The 19,389-nt window shown below is 38.8% G+C and overlaps 1 protein-coding gene across 1 annotated transcript in view; it reads left to right on the forward strand.

Moving 5' to 3' along the window:
* Window positions 1-323: 323 nt before the first annotated feature.
* STK26 (serine/threonine kinase 26) overlaps window positions 324-19,389 on the forward strand; it is a 74,941-nt gene continuing 55,875 nt past the window's right edge. Inside the window, exons 1-2 of the mRNA XM_037146368.2 lie at window positions 324-464; window positions 568-718. Of these exons, the coding sequence (XP_037002263.1) occupies window positions 677-718 (42 nt within the window). The 5' untranslated portion in view covers window positions 324-464; window positions 568-676. The remainder of the gene's footprint in view (window positions 465-567; window positions 719-19,389) is intronic.

Raw genomic sequence — 19,389 nt, forward strand, 5'->3', positions numbered from 1 at the left:
CGTGTGCCCCTGCATGTAGGCACGCCTGCCTACAACGTGGCTGCGTCTGGGACGCCCTCATACTCCCAGAATCACCCAAACTCTTCCATGCTCTCGCAAGGCCGAGCCGTGTTCCAGGTCTCTCAGTCTCTGGGTTATCCTCTCCGCGTACCTGGAGAGTCTCCACCTTCTCAGGCTCCAGAAACCCCAGGCAAACCCCTTCACTTGGAGCCTTAGCTCTCCAGACAACGCCCGGCCGGACGAGGGCAGGGCCAACAGAGGAACCGCCCCCAGCCACCTCCCTGGCCAGCCAAACGGGCGGGTTGCTGGGGCGCCTCCACCTCCTCTTCCTAAAGCGGCGAGGCGCAGACGAGAGGCATCACTCGAGCCCAGGTCTCCGCCACCGCCACACACAGCGCTCTGCATTAAGGAGTAGGAGCTGCAGCGGAGGCGGCGGCGACAGCAGGCCGGCGGGCGCCAAAAAGGTAGACTGACTGACTCCCAGGGAGTTCTGCCACGAAAAGCCTACCTCCCAGCCCGTGGCTACCACCTCTAGTCTAGTAACCCCACTTCTGTGTGTCCTTCCAGGCCCGGGTTGAAAAGCCTGGGAGGGCCGCGGAGCTACCCACGGAGGAGGAGCCAGCCCCAGCCCTAGGCGCTACCACCGAAGAAGCCGTGCGAAGCAGCAGTCGCATTCATGGCCCAGTCACCGGTGGCTGTACAAGTGCCCGGGATGCAGGTGAGGAAGCCCAGGCCGCCACGCTGCCCACGTGACCGCCCGGGAGTCGGTAGCGCACACCGCTCTTGGCACTGGTGTCAAGAGGCGGCCCCTGGGCTCCCCCAAGGCAGGGCCCGGCGCTCTGTCCAGGTGACTTGGAAATTGGGCTTTTAAGTGTTTCCTGGTGTTCAGGCTAGGCGGTGCACTGCTCCAGGAAGGCGGAGAAGGACTGGGGCGCACATCGATGTGGGGATGGGGGTCGGGAGAGGTTATAAAAAAAAAAATAGGCCAGGGAGAGATACCTGCGCCTGCCAGAGTGTGGTACTCTTGGGGAGTGGGGGTGGGAGGACTTAACTTGGGAGAGATGGAGGTGTCTCCGAATTTGTGGGGTAAAACGCAAATTGTGCTTCTCCCACCCTTCCATGCATACACAAGTTGGGGCTGAGTAAGACAAGGGGTGTTGGTGGCGGCGGCATTGAATTGGGCTCTTCCTGTGTGTGTAGAGTGGAGAGTGAGGTGACTTCGTTTCCCTTTTTGGTGCCGCTTCTTAATGGCGAAGTTGCATCTCGCTCCCCCACCTGGCCTAGTCCTTATTTCGGCGTGAGAAATGCAGGGTCCCATCTCAGGGTCACCTAGGAGATGGCTCTGAGGCCCCCTTCCCTGCCTTTCTTACAAGATGACTGTTGCATGTGGTTAAAAGGAAGCAACTTCTTATTGGGTATCTACCCCTTATTTTATTTTCATTTTATTAAAAAAGAAATGAGCTATGTCCATACTTTTTATGCTGTTATGGTTTTAAATCGGTGCATTTCAAGCTATTTACTAAATGTTATCCAAGTCTGCTAACTTAAACATTCACATTTTACTTTTTTCCTTTGTTGCACAGTGAAAACAACCTATTTGTGAATAACTCAGAGACTAGAAACACTAAAGCCTCAGTCCCTCAGTATCTTCTAAAAATAAGAGGAAACGTTTTTCAAGTTCAAAAAATATTTAGATTAGTAAATAATATGTATTTCTAATAACAAAGAGCTGTGGGTTGGGGCCTCGATTTACTGCTAATTGATGCACGGAATTCATTTATTTCTTAAGCAATCAGTCACTTTATACATGCTGATAAAAAAGTGATTTTTAAGATACTTTCCCCAAATGGACTATTTGTGTTAAACATGTATCTTACCTAAGGACTCCAGTGTGTCTTAAACACCAAGCCTTGTAGCTCGATGTAGGGCAAGTCTGTGTTGAGTCCCAGGAAGTTGGTGTGTATTTAATTAAAAAGAGAGGAAGAAAAAGGGAAGTGAGAACTAGTAGGGCTTTAAAAAAGGTTAATCCATTCAAGCTTTACAAAATGCCCCAAACTCTTTTCTTTACAGGCCACCCCCTCCCCCTTTCCCCCATCTACCCTGCCCCACACCCCATTCATTCAGTTCTGCCTTTGATTGTATTAAGGAAATTAGTAGTTTGCAATAATAACTACAGTTCTGCTGTGTCAGATGTGTAAGAAAGTCTGAAAATTTTTTCATTGTACCCTCCTTACTGTTATGTGGAGAGTAGATTTTTTACAGTAGTAAAGTTTATCTCCGAGGGTTTCTAAGCTTTTCTCTCCATTGTGTGCAAGGCAGCCTGCTTGCCTTGTTAGCAGAGTGCCTCCCCTTCATCAAGTTTGTGATTGTGGAAAACTGTGTGCTGGAAAACTGTATACTAAGGAGAAAATAGTTTCTGGTCTTTATTTCATTTGTCTTGACTTTATTTGATTTATATGGTTTCTGGTCCTTATTTGATTTGTCTTTACTTAATTTATATGGGTTAGGAACTGCTTGCTGTTCAGTATTTTTTACTGCTTTCAGTTTTGTTGAATTATCTGAGTTCCCTATCTCTTGAATTTCTAAATGTTAATTAAGGTGGTTTAGAATGTGAATCAAGTATTTTAAATGATGAATTCTGCCTTTCACCTTATGCCTTCTGAAAATTGTGATTAGTTTGTTCAACCTAATTTGGATAGGGCAATCATCTCAATATTAGCAAAGAAAAGAGAAATATGTATTTGTCACTTTCTCCATCTTAATGAAAATGGTAAATTCTTAACTTCCTAATTCAATTCTCTTTGTAGATGTGGTTCTTAGCATTTGGTGCAACACAAACATTTTCCACAGTTAAAATTCTACAGTACCCTAAAAATAAATTTGAAGGCCTGCAGTGTAACTCTTGAGCCTAGATTTCTTTTACTATTCTTTTGTTTAAAAATATTGCAGATGAGATGCAGAAATATATCATGTGCTTGTGAAATTCCCCTAGAGTTTTGTTAAAGAGTTAGAAGTAACTTTGAAACCCTTAAGACTAGTAAGAAAACTTGAATTAACCATGTGTTCTTGAAATTAATATATAGTAAGTGTTTCCACAAATCAGAGTGAAGCGGTCAAGGGCCTATAAGTTTTTAACAGTTTATTTTAGAGAATTTGAAGATTGATGAAAAAAATTATTTTTCCAGAAATAAAAACAAAATTACTTTATCCACAATGTATTTCTCCTCCCCCCACCCCCTCACCCCCTCACCCCAGGAGAGACATGAAGTAGAAGCTGAGCTACCTGTTCTATCACTTAAGACTTCCAGCATTCCTGACTTTCAAACAAAGAAATTTCTGTTGCCACTAGTTTAAAATAGAAAAGTAACTTGGAATGACGAAAGAAAACCCAGGATTTGGTCCAGTTCAAACTCTTCCTTATGAATTAGTTATTTAAACTTATTGTTGATATTTCTTAATATTGTGGTAATGAATATTTTTGCCAAATTACACCAAATTTGGGGGACATGATTTTTTGTGCTTAATTTGTGCCTACTTTTTTAGTATATGACTAAAGGAATTTTCCACACTAGGAGCTAGTCTTGAAAAATATTTAAAGGACAACTTTTTTTAAAAGTACAACTTTTAAAAAATAAATCAATAAACCTGTTTCTTTTCATTAAAATATTCATTCTTTATTGATTTAAAACATTTTTTGAAGTTTTCAGTTATAAATCATACTTAAGCTTAGAATACATTAGTATTTATGAAGTATTCTAAACTGGTTGTTAAATCTTTCATAAAATGTAGGTAGGAGAATAAAGTTGAATGTTGAATTGTAATACTAAGTGTTTTTTATGTTATGCCTCTTGTGAAAGAAATTTTTAAGTTCCTTCTAAAGAATTTAGAAATTAGCATTCATGTATCTTTAAATATGACCAAGTTGGTATAATTTTTAAATGGTTGATATTTGAGGTGTGAGATGTAAATAAAGTTTAAAGATTAATTAACACTTACTGAAAACTTCTATCTAAGAGGTAGAAAACATTGCCTTGCATTGGTGAAATTAGTTACTGGCTTCTGGGAAGGATACAGAAGTATATTACATGATTTCTGCTCCTAAAAATCTTAAATGTTGTGGTGTTAAATCTAGGACATGAAATATAAAATAATGAAAAATCTGTGATACTTACTCTATAATAGAAGTTGATGACTGTAAGAATTGAAGGTTTACAGAAGTTAAACTGACCTCAAAGGATTGTTAGGATCTATACTGGGGAAGGCATTTCCAAGCAGGGAAATAACCTGAGCAAAGGAATATAGACAGGGAAGGGCACACTGCCAAGTGTCCATGTTCACACAGTCTTTGACATTGGGATAATATCATTGAAACTATGATGAAGAATTCCTTTAGAGAAATAGTAGAAGGTAAGGTAGGAAAATTTTACTAGGTCCAGATTACCCTGGGTCTTGAATGCTAAGGTAGGATTTTGGCCTTTGAACTAGCCATTATATATTTCTGAGTACAGAAGGCTCAATGAACAAAGTTATATATAGGAAAAGAAATCTCAAGGCTGGCTAACTGGATAATCTGGAGGACTGAGAAACTTGAGGCAGTTTGATCTACTAAGGTTATTTTAGTGGGACAGTCATTTGTCCGGATGCAATGGATCTTGTATTAATCACCTTTCATATCCCTAATACTGTGAAGAAGAAATATATGATTACCAGACTTCATAATTAGTTAATTACAGAAGGAGGAATCTAAGCCTTTATGGTGTTGAATATGGGGAACTGGGAGAATTATGGTACATCTTAAATAAAAGAGCCATATCTAGTAGGAAGTTAATGATTTCTGTTTAAGGGGAAATATCTTAAACTTAAGTATGATTTCTAACTGAAAACTTCAAAGAAAAACATGTTTTAAATCATTAAAGAGTAAATAGTTGAATGTAAATAAACAGGTTTATTTTTTAAATTTTTGTGAGGTTTGAGGTAACAATGGGATGACAAAGTAAAAATGTAGGACAATATGTCTATTACCTTGATTGCAGTGATGGTTTCACAGTCATATGCATATGGCCAAACTCATCAAATTGTATACATTAAATATATACTTTTTTGTGTATGAATATACTTAAATGAAGCTGTTTTTTATAAAAAGGTCCAGCAAATACTTGAAAATGTAGGTCTTGTGGTTAGTCATTTATCAGACATTTACTGAGCATTTACTATATGCTAGTCCCTTTTCTTGAAACTAAAGGATGTTAGTCACCAAGGAGGGAGAGGGTCATAATGCCAGAGAGACTATGTGGAATTGAGGGCCCTCATGAGATAGAAAACATAGGTGAAAGATTAGCTTGTAAGGAAAGGACTAATGATTTTAAGGTACATGAGAGGAAGAAAAACTGTGTTATGATCCAGAAGGAGTGAACTGGAGGGAATTCTTTACCTTTTTAATTCTCATTATGAAACTTAAATTAGAGAAAAGGAATTCAGTTTGGTGCCAAAATCTAGTATGTAGAATTCTTACCTCCCCTGCATCTTCTGAATGGAATAATCAGCTTTGCAATTTGAGCTGGAAATGGAAAGCATTACCTTGCATTGATAAACCCAAACCATATGAGATTGGACAGGTTCACAGTGGTATGGCTGTAGCCCCACACCAGGCCCCCCCAGCCCAGGATTCCAGTGCCAGGAATATAAGTCTCCATAACTTCTGGCTACAAAAATCATCAGGGATTGAGGTGGTGGAAGAAACTTCTGGAGTCCCAAGCAGGTCCTGTTAAACACACACACACACACACACACACACACACACACACACACACACAGACTTATTCCCTCTGAGCTCCAGCAGGTGGGGGAGGAACAGCTTGAAAGGCCCCAGTCGCATACAGGGAGGAATGGGAGTGTCAGGTGTCAAGGCAAGAGCTGGGGGGCAGCTTTTTCCAAGACAGAAAGGTGGGCAGAGGCCATTGTCCCTTTTCTGAACCTTCCCTGCACAGAGCCACAGAGCCAGTAGGCAGGTACCATACATATGTGAGACCCTATCAATCTGGCTAACACTGTTTGCCCCACCCTGGAGATTCTCTGAAACTCCATCCACCCATCTTACAGCTGTTAACAGTAGCTTTTCCAAATAAATGGCTGGATGTGGCTCATGCTTCACAACTTCCTGAATCCTTTCAAACAAGCAACAGCCAGCCTCAGTGAGCCCCTAGCCCCCATACTTATTGCTAAATGTATGGCACTAGCAGCAACCAGCCTAGATTCACAATTTAGCTTCCTCTAGTAATCTCCAAGCCCAGCACAAGTAGCAGCCAACTCACATTGTTTTATAGCTCAGACAGCATGGCCCTGGGCAAAACTCAGGTAGGGGCTGAACTTGGCCTGTACCACCTGGGAACCCCCAGGTCCTGCATACACAGTGGGCAGCTAGGGACCAAATCAGAGCACCACCACCCTTCCCTTGCACAGCTGATTATCCACGGAGGGCTGAGGTTGATAGTCAGTAGTCATAGCCAATCCTTGCAGCTGATTGGCCTTGGTCAATCCTTCTCATTGATCTGCTAACAGCAATCAAGGCTCCACTACAAGAAGAGGGTGTAATAAAATCCCACAAAGGGCAGACCTCAAGTACCAACCTTTGGGTGATAGGGGAGGCTATACCACTCTACCCTACAGGACACCTACTACATTAGGCCATGCTACCAAGACACAGAGTCAAAGAAGCTCTACCTAATACATAGACAGGGAGACTGCCAAAATGAGGAGACAAAGAAACATGGCCCAAATGAAAGAACAGATCAAAACTCCAGGAAAAAGAACTAAACAAAATGGAGATAAGTAATCTGTCAGATGTAGAGTTTAAAACACTGATTATAAGAGTGCTCAAGGAACTTAGTGTGGACCTTAACAGCATAAAAAAAAAAGATCCCATCAGAAACAAAGGATACAACTCATTGAAATAAAGAACAACTTACAGGGAAACAACAGTAGAGTGAATGAAGCAGAGAATCAAATCAATGACTTGGAACATAAGGGAGCAAAAACTAATCAATCAGAACAACAAGAAGAAAAAAAAAACAAAAAAAATGGGAATAGTGTAAGCAGCCTCTGGGACAACTTCAGGCTTTCCAGCATTTGCACTGTAGAGGTGCCAGAAGAAGAGAAAGAGCAAGAAATTGAAAATCTATTTAAGAAATAATGAAAGAAAACTTCCCTAATTTGGAGAAGGAAATAGACATGCATATCCAGTAAATACAGAGAGTCCAAAACAAGATGGATGCAAAGAGATTCCCTACAAGACACATCCTAATTAAAATGCCAAAAGATAAAGATACAGAAATAATCTTAAAAGCAGCAAGAAAAAAAAAAAACCAGTTTCCTACAGGGGTGTTCCCATAAGACTGTCAGTTGATTTGTCAAAAGAAACTTTTTAGGCTAGAAAGGATTGGCAAGAAATGTTCAAAGTCATTAAAAGCAGGGATATACAGCCAAGATTACTCTACCCAACAGAGCTATCATTTAGAATTAAAAGGCAGATAGAGAGCTTCCCAGACAAGAAAAAACTGAAGGAGTTCATCATCACCAAACCATTATTATATGAAATGTTAAAGGGTTATTTAAGAAAAAGAAGAGGATCAAAACTATGAACAATAAAATAGCAAAAAAATACATATCTATCAATTGAATCTAAAAAAACAAACTAAGCAAACCAGAAGAACAGAGACAGAATCATGGTTACAGAGAGCATTCTGATGGTTGCCAGATGGGGGGTGTATAGGGGAATGACTGAAGAGGTAAGGGGATTAAGTACAAATAGGTAGTTACAGAATAGCCATGGGACATGTAAAGCATAGTATAGGAAATGGAGCAGCCAAAGAACTTACATGATCCATGGACATGAACAATAATGGGGGGATTGCCTGAGGGAGTGAGGTATGCTGGGTGTGGGGGGAAAAGCAGGAGAATTCAGACAACTCTAATACCATAATCAATAAAATAAAATTTAAGAAAACCCAAGCCATTGTCCTTGTTGGTGTTTGACAGAGAGATGTTGAATATGCTAATGATAATGGTAGAAGATTAACTGGAACAGAATGATCCAAGACTACTGTTAGCTGGGAGAGTTGGAGTTGGTTGGCAGGTATGGGGTTAGGGAGCTAGGAGCCATATGAAGAGTTAACAGTGATTGGGTCTTGTAAGACATATGCCTTGAACAGTAATGACAGTCCAGAAATGACATTTGACAAAAAAGTCCATCATGTACCTCCCTTGCTTGTATCATAGGAAATTAGAGAATATAATTTAGCAAATACTTAAGAAACATTGAACATTGTGATACTTTTTTTATTCTGCCTTTCATTTATTTCACGACCTTGAGCACTCATCTACAAAATGATAAATAATAAAAGCTGCATTTCCTTTGCCTCAATAATAACATCTAATAAAAATGAGATGTTATTAGATGAATTAACTATCATCTGTGGAATATATTTTGAGCTCCTTTATAAAAGGTGTTATGTATGTGGACAGTTCATTCTGCAAAACAATGCTAGGCTAATCACGTGAAAACACTGATTATCTCATCTCTCTTCTGCATGATAATCCACATTTTTCTATTGAAATTCAGTCACCTTCTACACATACATACCACCACCAGACCCCAGATCCTCTGCTCAGCTTTCCAGACTTTCTGTTATCTGGCTGCTCTCTACTTTTCAACAAGAAATGCTTTTTGTTATACCATGCCAGTTGCAATTCAGTAGTCACTGACTAACCAAATCCTACCTGATTTTCAGGCTCTCCATCTTTCTTTCTCTATGAACTTTCTCTGAATGTTCCAGACTACAGAAACCTCTCCAGTTTCCAAGCATCTATGAATATATTGATGGTAGCCAACAACCCAGTCCTTGATTTATATGTTGTTTTAGAATTTCTCTAACTACATATGTTATACTTGTCTTCTACACTGGGTTGTAAATTTCTTGAAGGCAAGGACCACATATTTTACCTTTCTTTATACCGTTAGGTATGAATTATATGTAAACATGTTGGCCAAGTGCAGTATAAATTAGACTTTTTAAACATTTTTCCATTCTATTTCTTTAAATGTATTGTGTGATGCTTAAATTCTTATAGCTCATAAAGGCTAATTTATATGTACATGATACAGACTTTTTGTACTTACTGAAGTGAATTTAATGTATTATATGCATTATGTCTAAGAAAATATACTTCTAATTAATCAGTGGTTCACACACTGAAGCTCTCATTCCCTTGCTTTCTAAGCCCTTTGACAGAATAAGGAGCTTCATTGCTTTCCTAGTAAGTAGGGCCAATTTCTATTAGAAAGAGTATGATAAATTACATTCATAGTAAGGTGCTTTTGATTAATGTCTTACAGTATGACCTCTCTCATGATGTTCATATTTTACATGGAATAGTGCCTTAAAAGAAGTAAATCTAATAGTAAAATTTGGGGCAGCCTGATGATAGTTTGTGACTGAGTTATGTGTTTTGAAAGAGTGTTGGTTTTACTCATTTTATTTTTTGCTAGAAAATTGAGTTAGGGGAACAAAAAATTAACACCAGCATTGTGATGCAACAAGCTCCTTTTCATTTTTCATCAGTAAATCCCAAAGAATTTCTACCACAGGGATGTTTAAAACAATGTCTCTGGAGGAATGCCACAGGTTAACTCATTTTTAAAAGAGAAAAAAATCAATAAAATATGCACAACAAATATTTGACTTCATCTTAAGTACATCTCTCATTTGGTCACCTGCCATTTTAGTTATATGATAAGGACAACATCTTTGAATTAATGCTTACAGAAATCAAACATTTTAAAAAGATACCAATTAATTTGTCTCAACAATCCAATGGAAGAGGAAGAGTTATCCAAGAGGAAAATGCCTTAAAATCTGGATTTGAACACAAAACTGGTCAACTCTACCCATCATACTCTTTGTTGCCCCTTCTCCAAATCTCATGTAATTGAGGTGGATTACCTGACTTGCATATTCAGAGCAACCAGAATACCTAGTGCAAAGCAGATCTTATCTTTACTCTATTCCTGCCTGTTTCTCCCCACCACTTCTCACCAGAATTTGTCTCACTGGAGATAAGGCTACCCTCCTTCTCAGCCTGTTCTGGACTTGTTGCAACATTTTCCTGACAGCATCCCACTGTCCTTTGGTTTCCTTCATTTGTTATATGACCATGAATTGCAATAATCTATGCCCTAAAATATCAGATTAGCCAATTGATAAAGCATAGCTCTGGATGTTCTAGCAAAATTAGAACAGAATTTTGGTTCATACTTCTTGCAGACTAGAATATACAAAATTCTAGAGAGCTTAGGTGAAAGAGTTGAAAATATTCTAATCATATTTTTGTGTATCCACTTTCTTCCTTTTTGGTCAAGTAACTTCAAAAATGTGTTGTTGCCCTGGCTGGTATGGCTCAGTTGTTTGGAGCGTCATCTCCTAGACTGAAGTGCTGTGGGTTCTATTCCAGGTTGGGGCACATACCCAGGTTGTAGATTTGATCCTGGGTTGGAGTGTGTATGAGAGGGCAATCAATCCATGTTTCTTTCAATGTTTGTCTTTCACATCTGTCTCTCTCTCTTCCTCTGGTCCTCTGGCCTTCTCTCCCTCTCTCTCATTCTCTCTCTTTCTCCCACCTCCCCCACCCCACTTCCTTTCTCTCTGAAAGCAGTGAAAAAATGTCATCAGGTGAGGACTTTTAAAAAGTGTGTTGTGGAGGAAATCCATGGCATTATGTTTTGTGCTTTTCTCATAAAAATATTCATAAAAAGTGTTCAACCTTCTTTTCTGAACATTTTACAGAGATTATGTGTTTTTAGTGATTTTTTTCCCAAGGCCCTTCTGCCTATTTAAAAAAAAAGTGGGGGAAGAAATCTGTAAAACCCCATTAATTTAAAACACAAAAGACTGAAAAAAAATAGGATTCAAATCCATCATCATTGGATTTTTTAATTTATTATAAAACAGTAGAGTTTGTTGCTGAAGAATAGCAGTTGCTTTGAATTATAAAAACAGCTTACCAGTATCAACTTAAATGAAGTTTTCCTGGATTTGAAATCCATACCACATTAGATATGTTAGGAAACTTCTAAGTACACCATTGAGTTACTCTACCAGATTTCAACAGTAGCTAGTAACACAATCCTAGGAGTGAATTTTAGGCAGGTGGAAGAATACTTCAAGAACATGTAGACACATCCATTTTTTTGTTAAAAATACATTTCTGACTTGCTCTATTAGTGACTTTTTGTCCCCCTCCCCCAGCTTTCCATTATCCCATCAACTTTGGACATACTACTTTACAGTATGTTATACTAAACTGGGGCTGAATTCATTGATGCAGTATAGTATAAGTAATACAGTAGTGGGTGATGAGGAAGAGATGGGCAGCATAGATAATCAGGTGGGGCAGAAATTATAATATTACTGCAAAAATTTTTGAAAACTGAGCCAATAGAATCCATAGTCATAATTTATCCCCAAAGCCTCTGCCTCTCATTATGACTACCCACTAGAGCTGGGAAAGTTTTTCGACTCCCTGGTCTCAATTTCCTGCTGCCTGGCTTAAGTTTAAGCAGAAGCACTACAGAAACCAATCTGCAAAGCATGCACACATGCTACTAAGAATGGTGATAGAAAATAGAACTTCAACCTCTTGTGGTTAAGGAGGCTATAGTCAGTGGGTCTGGCAGCCTCAGGACAAGAAGCATATTTTAAATGTATTTTTAAAGTGCTACTGACCCCATGGGAAGGACAGTTAGCAAACTCATTAATTAGGGTCCTGTTTGCTTCTCTAGTTTTAGTTCAAATTCTTTATTTCAATTTAGCTCTGAGTCTATCTACCTACCTGTGAGTAAGTGGTAATATATTTTCCTGGGTTGGACACTGGTGATTCAGGTTTAATGTTTTTACATGCTTAGTTTTCATGAAACAACAGGGTGTGCTTATTTAAGCTAGAAAAATATTTGCAGCAAAATTTGGACAGCCTACTTTGTGTAGGATATAGTGCTTGATACCTGACTCTGAGACACAAAAAGTATAAAAGTCCTTGACTTCAAGAGCTGATACTATAATTGGGAAACTAGACACCAATACACTTAAAAACCTAAAAACTCAGAGCAATAGTGATGAATTCCAAATAAGATAGATGCTGCCTTAGAAGCATTCCAAGGAAGACTGGATTAAGGATGGGAACTCTCATTTATAGAGTACCTTTCAGCTATGCACTCATGCTTTTGGCACTGCACTATATTTTTTCTAGGCAGGGAAGCCTTAAAAAACCCTTAAAGGAAAGCGGGAGTCAGGCAAAAGAAAAGGACAAAGGGGCACATACAAAGTTTTCTCTATAACAGAGGTTTGAGGTAGGTGTTTATTGCCATGAACAATTGCAAGGATTATTGTTAGGATCAAATTATAAAGGGCTTTTAATGCCAGACTGAAACAGTTCCTTTTAACCCTGTTTATAACAGGGGGTTTTTCAACAAGAAAGTAAACTGATGAGAGCAATGGTTTTTTAAATTTGTTTTTTGGTTTGTTTTGGGGAGATTGCATTAGGCTTTCCACCCAACAGCCTGGGTTGGAGAAATGAAAGGTTAGACATGATATGTGAATATCTTAGTATCCCAGACTTTAGTTAATAAGGATTTTATCTAGGATAGTAATGGTCAAACTTAAGCATACACCAGAATCAGATGGAGGGTTTGTTAAAACAAAGACTGCCAGGCCCCCTCTCCAGAATTTGATTCAGGAGGTCTTCAGAGGGGTCTGCGAATTTGCATATCTAATGAGTTCCCAGCTGCTCTGCTGGTCTGAGGACTGGTGTGAGCACCAACTCAAGGAAGACTAACAGAACTGGGTGACTGATTGGATATGGAAAGGGGAGAAATATGTTGGGAGAGTAAAGATCCAAAGATATGGCTGAGTTTGAAAAAAAAATGGATTCATTTTTAGAAATTTTGGATTTTAAGTGCTAGCCACACAACCAAGCAGAAATAATTAATTACAGGTTTGTTCAGGAGTGAAGACCAAGATTGGAGGCCTTGCATGGAAATAGAGAGATGAAAATTTGAGAAATTAAAATAACATGACTTCCAACGATCATTTCAAGAGGCCAAACTCAACTTTGTGTTTAATTCTACAGTTTTCAATGTCTCAGTGATGTGTATTCCATCTGTTTTCTTTGATCCAGAAACTTTGAAAGCTCAACAAATGCCATCTGCAAATGCAAGCAGGTTTATTAAGGACTCAAAAATCTGTTTGTGCTTGTAGTTGTGAAAATGCAGTTTGGCTAAAGTAAAATAAAATGCCAGTATTCTGAATTCCAGTAAGTGGCAATATTTCCCCAAAGATAGACATTTTTAATACTTATTTTGCCAATTTTGATACATCTTTCTAATTTTTATTATTTAGAATTCTTATCTCTCACCCTTATTACTCACTCTTACCCCCTCCTCAAAAAGTCCTGGACTTAATAGCCTTGGGCTGCTGTTATATCAAAAATATCCAATCACAGTCTTGACTCTGGAAGCCAACTTGTGTTTACATATGTAAATTCCTAGATGGGGATGGAATTTATTTCTGAATTATTAAGAAAATATCAGGCCACTTCCTAAATGGCCCTTCTGATTCCAGCTTCTGTACCCTAAATTATTCTCTGTACCTGTCAGATTAATGAATTACCATTTGCTAACAGGTACCATACAGGAGAGCTCAAGGCTTAGTTCAAGGGGGTGGGGTGGGATGGGAGAAATAGATAAAAAAAAATGTACTTGAAAAGTAACTAAATAAAATTTAATATTAAAAATAAAAAATAAAGAAAATAATAGAAACAATAGGGCCTAGCTGAGTTTGCCAACACTGGACAATGGAAACAAACTTGATTACCCACCTCATTTACCAGCCTTAGACCTAAATAACTTTTCAGTTTCTAAAATGAGCACATAAGCAATAAAAACAAAATTATCCATTAGAATAAAAAATTTGTTACCAATGAGGATGTTCAAAAGCATATACAGAAATATATGAGTTATATACAGAACTATATATAACAGAGTTATATACAGTTAGAGTTATATACAGAAATATAACTCTAAATTTTAATAGACGTTTAATTATCATTAGAATAAATTCCTTCAGTCCTGAGGAGACTTGCTATCTCATTAGGGAATACAATGTGGGCGTAAGACTTCCAATATGTTTACCTTATACCTCACATCTCTTATGTAATAGCTATCTGTTTTCCAGGATACTTAATGACTTTTGTGACCTATTTTTCATAATTCTGGGTGGTAGATTAAGATTTTTATTAGAGAAAATTGGGGGAGTGTGTGTATATATATGCACACAAAATATATAGTTTACCATTTAACAACATGGAAGTTAGGAGCACTGAATCCTGTGCAGTCAAAAATAATAGTATAAGTGTTGGCTCCTGAAAAAATTAACTCAAACATCCCTTGGTATTTGTGCAGAATTCCAGATGCCTAAATCCTCTGGTGCTAAAGTTGTATATATAAAATGGTGTAGAACAGTCCTGGTTGGTATGGCTCAGTGCATTGAGCCCCTGCCTGAGAACCAAAGGGTAGCTGGTTCAATTCCTAGTCAGGGCACTTGCCTGGGCTGCGGACCAGATCAGGTCCCCAGTAGAGAGCATTCGAGACGCAAGAACACACTGATGTTTCTCTCCCTCTCTTTCTCCCTCCCTTCACCTCTGTTTAAAAATAAATAAAAATATTTTTTAAAGTTTTAAAAAATGGTATACAACAATGGATATATAATACATACAATTAGCCATCCACATCCGAATATTCACAACTATGGGTGGAAAATACTGTTTTGCATCAGCCCTTGTTTGATTCCATGGATATAGAAGGCTGAGTGTATATTTAGTTTAAAAAATCCGCATATAAATGGGCCTATGCTGTTCAAATCCATTGTTGTTGATGGATCAACTGTATATTGTGCACAAAGTATATTTCGTGTTTGAAAACACTTTTAATCTATTCAAGAAAATAAGTTTCAATATTTGCCTATAGAGTTACTTATTTTTAAATATATATTATTGATTATGCTATTACAGTTGTCCCATTTTCCTCCCTTTATTCCCTTTCACCCTGAACACACCCTCCCACTTGCATTCTGCCCCTCTTAGTTCATGTCCATGGGTCATACCTATAACTTCTTTGGCTTCTACATTTCCATTACTATTCTTAAAACTCCCCCTGTTTTCTACCTACCATTTGTGCTACTTATTCCCTATACCTTTCCCCCCATTCTCCCCTACCCTTCCCCACTGACAACCATCCATGTGATCTCCATTTCTGTTCCTGTTCTAGTTGTTTGCTCAATTTTTTTAAGGTTCAGTTCAGAGTCGTGAGTTTGTTGTCATCTTACTGTTCACATTTTTGTCTTCTTTTTCTTTTTTTAATTTAAATTTTTATTTTATTTATTATGCCATTACAGTTGCTCTATTCCCCCCTTCATTCCCCTCCACCCCCACCTCCACCATTCCCCCCCTTTAGTTTATGACCATGTGTCTCAAGTTCTTTAGATTCTATATTTCCCATACTATTTTTGCCCCTCCCCCCTATCTATTTTCTACCTACCATCTATGCTACTTATTTTCTGTACCTTCTCCCCCCTTCTCCTCCTCCCACTCCCCCGTTGCTAACCCTCCATGTGATCTTCATTTCTATGGTTCTGCTCCTGATCTAGCTATCCTCTTAGTTTGCTTTTGTTTTAGGTGTGGTTGTTAATAACTGGGAGTTTGCTGTCCTTTCACTGTTCATCTTTTTTATCTTCTTTTTCTTAGATAAGTCCGTTTAACATGTCATACAATAAGGGCTTGGTGATGATGAACTCCTTGAATTTGATCTTATCTGAGAAGCACTTTATCTGTCCTTCCATTCTAAATGAAAGTTTTGCTGGATGGAGCAATCTTGGTTGTAGGTCTTTGGATTTCATGACTTGGAATACCTCTTTCCAGCCCCTTCTTACCTGTAAGGTCTCTTTTGAGAAATCCACTGACAGTCTGATGGGAACTCCTTTGTAGGTGACTGTCCCCTTAGCTCTTGCTGCTTCTAGGATTCTCTTCTTCACTTTAAACTTGGCTAATGTAATTATGATGTGCCTTGGTGTGTTTCTTCTTGGGTCCAACTTCTTTGGGACTCTCTGAGCTTCCTGGATTTCCTGGAAGTCTATTGCCTTTGCCAAATTGGGGATATTCTCCTTTATTATTTGTTAAAATAAGTTTTCCTGTGGTGGCTGTTTCTTTCCCCCTTCTGATACCCCTATAATTTGGATGTTGGAACTTTTAAAGATGTCCTGGAGGTTCCTAAGTCTCTCCTCATTTTTTTGAATTCTTGTTTCTTCATATTTTCCTGTTTGGTCATTTTTCCCTTCCTTCTGGTCCACTCCCTTGATTTGAGTCCCAGTTTCCTTTTCATCACTATTGGTTTCCTGTGCATTTCCATTCATTTCAATTAGTTTAGCCTTCATATGTTCCTCTAATGTGTGACTAAAATCAACCAGTTCTGTGAACATCCTGATCACCAGTGTTTTGAACTATGCATGTGAAAGTTTTGCTATTTCTTGTTTGCTTAGAGTTATGGGCTCTGGGGCCTTGAGATCTTGAGCCATTTTTGGTCTGTTCTTGCCCCTTAAGTATGAGGAGCAGAGCGTTAGGGGTGGGGCAGGGCCACCAGGGCCGGGTCGCTGGGTTGTGATGCTGTATGTGGAGGCGGGGTCAGAGCGGGGAAATGGAGTCTTCCTCTCCTGATTCCCACAGCTGGGTGAGGAGCAGAGCCTTAGGTGTTTACCAGGGCAGGGCCACTCAGGTTGCTGGGTTGTGACACGGTGAGGCTTAAGAATTCGTTGTTATCAGACTTATTGAAAGTTCAATTTTCTGTGTTCTGGCTGTGTTTTCTGTTGCTAATATTTTGTTGTCTCTAAACTTGGTTGTGTGAGAAAGCACGGTGTCTCCACCTATGCCTCCATCTTGGCGGAAGTCTGTATCTTCTTTTTCTTAGATTTAACATTTCATATAATAAGGGCTTGGTGATAATGAACTCCTTTAACTTGACTTTATATGGAAAGCACTTTATCTGCCCTTCCATTCTAGATGATAGCTTTGCTGGATAGAGTAATCTTGGATGTAGGTCCTTACCTTTTATGACTTCTGATACTTCTTTGAAGCCCCTTCTTGCCTACAAGGTTTCTTTTGAAAAATCAGCTGATAGTCTTATGGGAACTCCTTTGTAGGTAACTCTCTCATTTTCTTTTGCTGCTTTGAAGATTATCTCCTTTAATCTTGGCTAATGTAATTATGATGTGCCTTGGTGTGTGTTTCCTTGGGTCCAAATTCTTTGGTACTCTCTGAGCTTCCTGGAATTCCTGGAAGTCTATATCTCCTTTGCCAGATTGGGGAAGTTCTCTTTCATTATTTTTTCAAATAAGTTTTCAATTTCTTGCTCTTCCTCCTCTCCTACTGACACCACCACTATGATGTGGATGTAGGAAGATTTAAAGTTGTCCTGGAGGTTCCTAAGCCTCTCCTCATTTTTCTGAATTCTTGTTTCTTCATTCTGTCCTGCTTGAATGTTTATTTCTTCCTTCTGGTCCAAACCATTGATTTGAGTCCCAGTTTCCTTCCCATCATGATTGCTTTCCTGTACATTTTTCTTTATTTCACTTTACATAGCCTTCATACTTTCCTCTATTTTGTGACTATAACTCAACCATTTCTGTGAGCATCCTGATTACCAATGTTTTGAACTATGTGTTCTGATAGGTTGGCTATCTCTTTGTTGCTTAGTTGTATTTTTTCTGGAGCTTTGATCTGTTCTTTCATTTCGGCCATATTTTTTGTCTCAGTACTCCTGTTAGTACAAAGGGATGGAGCCTTAGGTATTCACCTCTGTGGGGCAACCCAGGTCACTGTGTTGTGGCACTGTATGTGGAGGAGGGGTCTGAGAAGGAACAGTGCTGCTTGCTTCACTCTCTGCAGGCTTTCAGTCATTTCCCCTGCTATACACAAGCAAATTGGGCCCCTCTGGTATTGATTCCTTGGTGAGTGGTTTTGTGTACGTTCTAGGATCCTTTTGGTCTCTACAATGAACTCTCCTGTGAGGCTGAGAGTTTCTCCCACCACCTCAGCCCCCATAGGTTTTTTCAGTCAGAGGTTTTAAGGCTTTATTTCCACATTCTGGAAATCTGGGTTGTACAATCTATCTTACTCCCCAGTTGTTCCTCCTGGTTTATCCTCATTTGAATGTGGGACTGCCTGGTCTTCCAGCCACTGCCTTACCTGGTTCTCCAGCCCCCATCTTATAGCAAGTTTTCTCTGCCCAGCTGCCTGTCTTTGCCTTATCTACCAGTCTGGATGAATGTTTGTTCTTTAACTCCTTGGTTGTCAGACTTCCATACAGTTTGATTTTCTGTCAGTTCTGGTTGTTTTTTGTTTTTAAATTTGTTGTTGTCCCCCTTTTGTTTGTGCAAGGAGGCACAGTGTATCTACCTATACCTCTCTTGGCTAGAAGTCTCTGCCTATAGAGTTTTTAATGAATTCTACCAATTTTAGACATAGTTCTCTTTAAAAAATAGAAAAGTGAATTGTAGTAGTAAATATTGCTAAAAGATAAGGTGATCACTATATTCAAGAAGGAGAAAATTACAATTTGACAATGTCATTTTGGAAGGTTTTCGTATAACAGGAATTCAATAAAAATTATATACTCAGTAAAAGTTATGATATCCATGGATTTGCTAAATATTTTATTATATGCAAAATGTATAGAATTCTTTCACTTAGCATTATGCTCTCCAGTTCTGTCCATGTTGACACGAAGGGTAGGAGCTCCTTTCTTTCTGCTGTATAGTATTCTGTCATGTAAATGTACCACAGTTTCTTGATTCATTTATTTACTGGTGGGCAGTTAGGTTGCTTCCAATACTTGGCTATTGTAAATTGTGCTGCTATGAACATTGGGGTGCACAGGTTCTTTTGGATTGGTGTTTTAGGGTTCTTAGGGTATAATCCCAGCAGTGGAATTGCTGGGTCAAAAGGCGGTTCCATTTTTAGTTTTCTGAGGAAATTCCATACTGTTTTTCATGGTTGCTGCACCAATCTGCATTCTCTGTGAAAGAGAAGTACCATATGATCTTACCTATAAATGGACCTAATCAACAAAACAAACAAGCAATTAAAACAGAACTGGACACACTGAAATAAAGGACAAACTGACAGTAATCAGTGGGCAGATAGAAGGAGGATAATGGGGTAAAAGAAGGAGAAGGGTTGTCAAGGAACATGTATAATGGACCCAACCCATGGGCAAAGCCAAAAGGGGGTAGGATG

The sequence above is a fragment of the Artibeus jamaicensis genome, unplaced genomic scaffold, assembly GCF_021234435.1.
Source record: "Artibeus jamaicensis isolate MK-2021 breed Jamaican fruit bat unplaced genomic scaffold, CSHL_Jam_final contig_240, whole genome shotgun sequence".
NCBI lineage: Eukaryota > Metazoa > Chordata > Mammalia > Chiroptera > Phyllostomidae > Artibeus > Artibeus jamaicensis.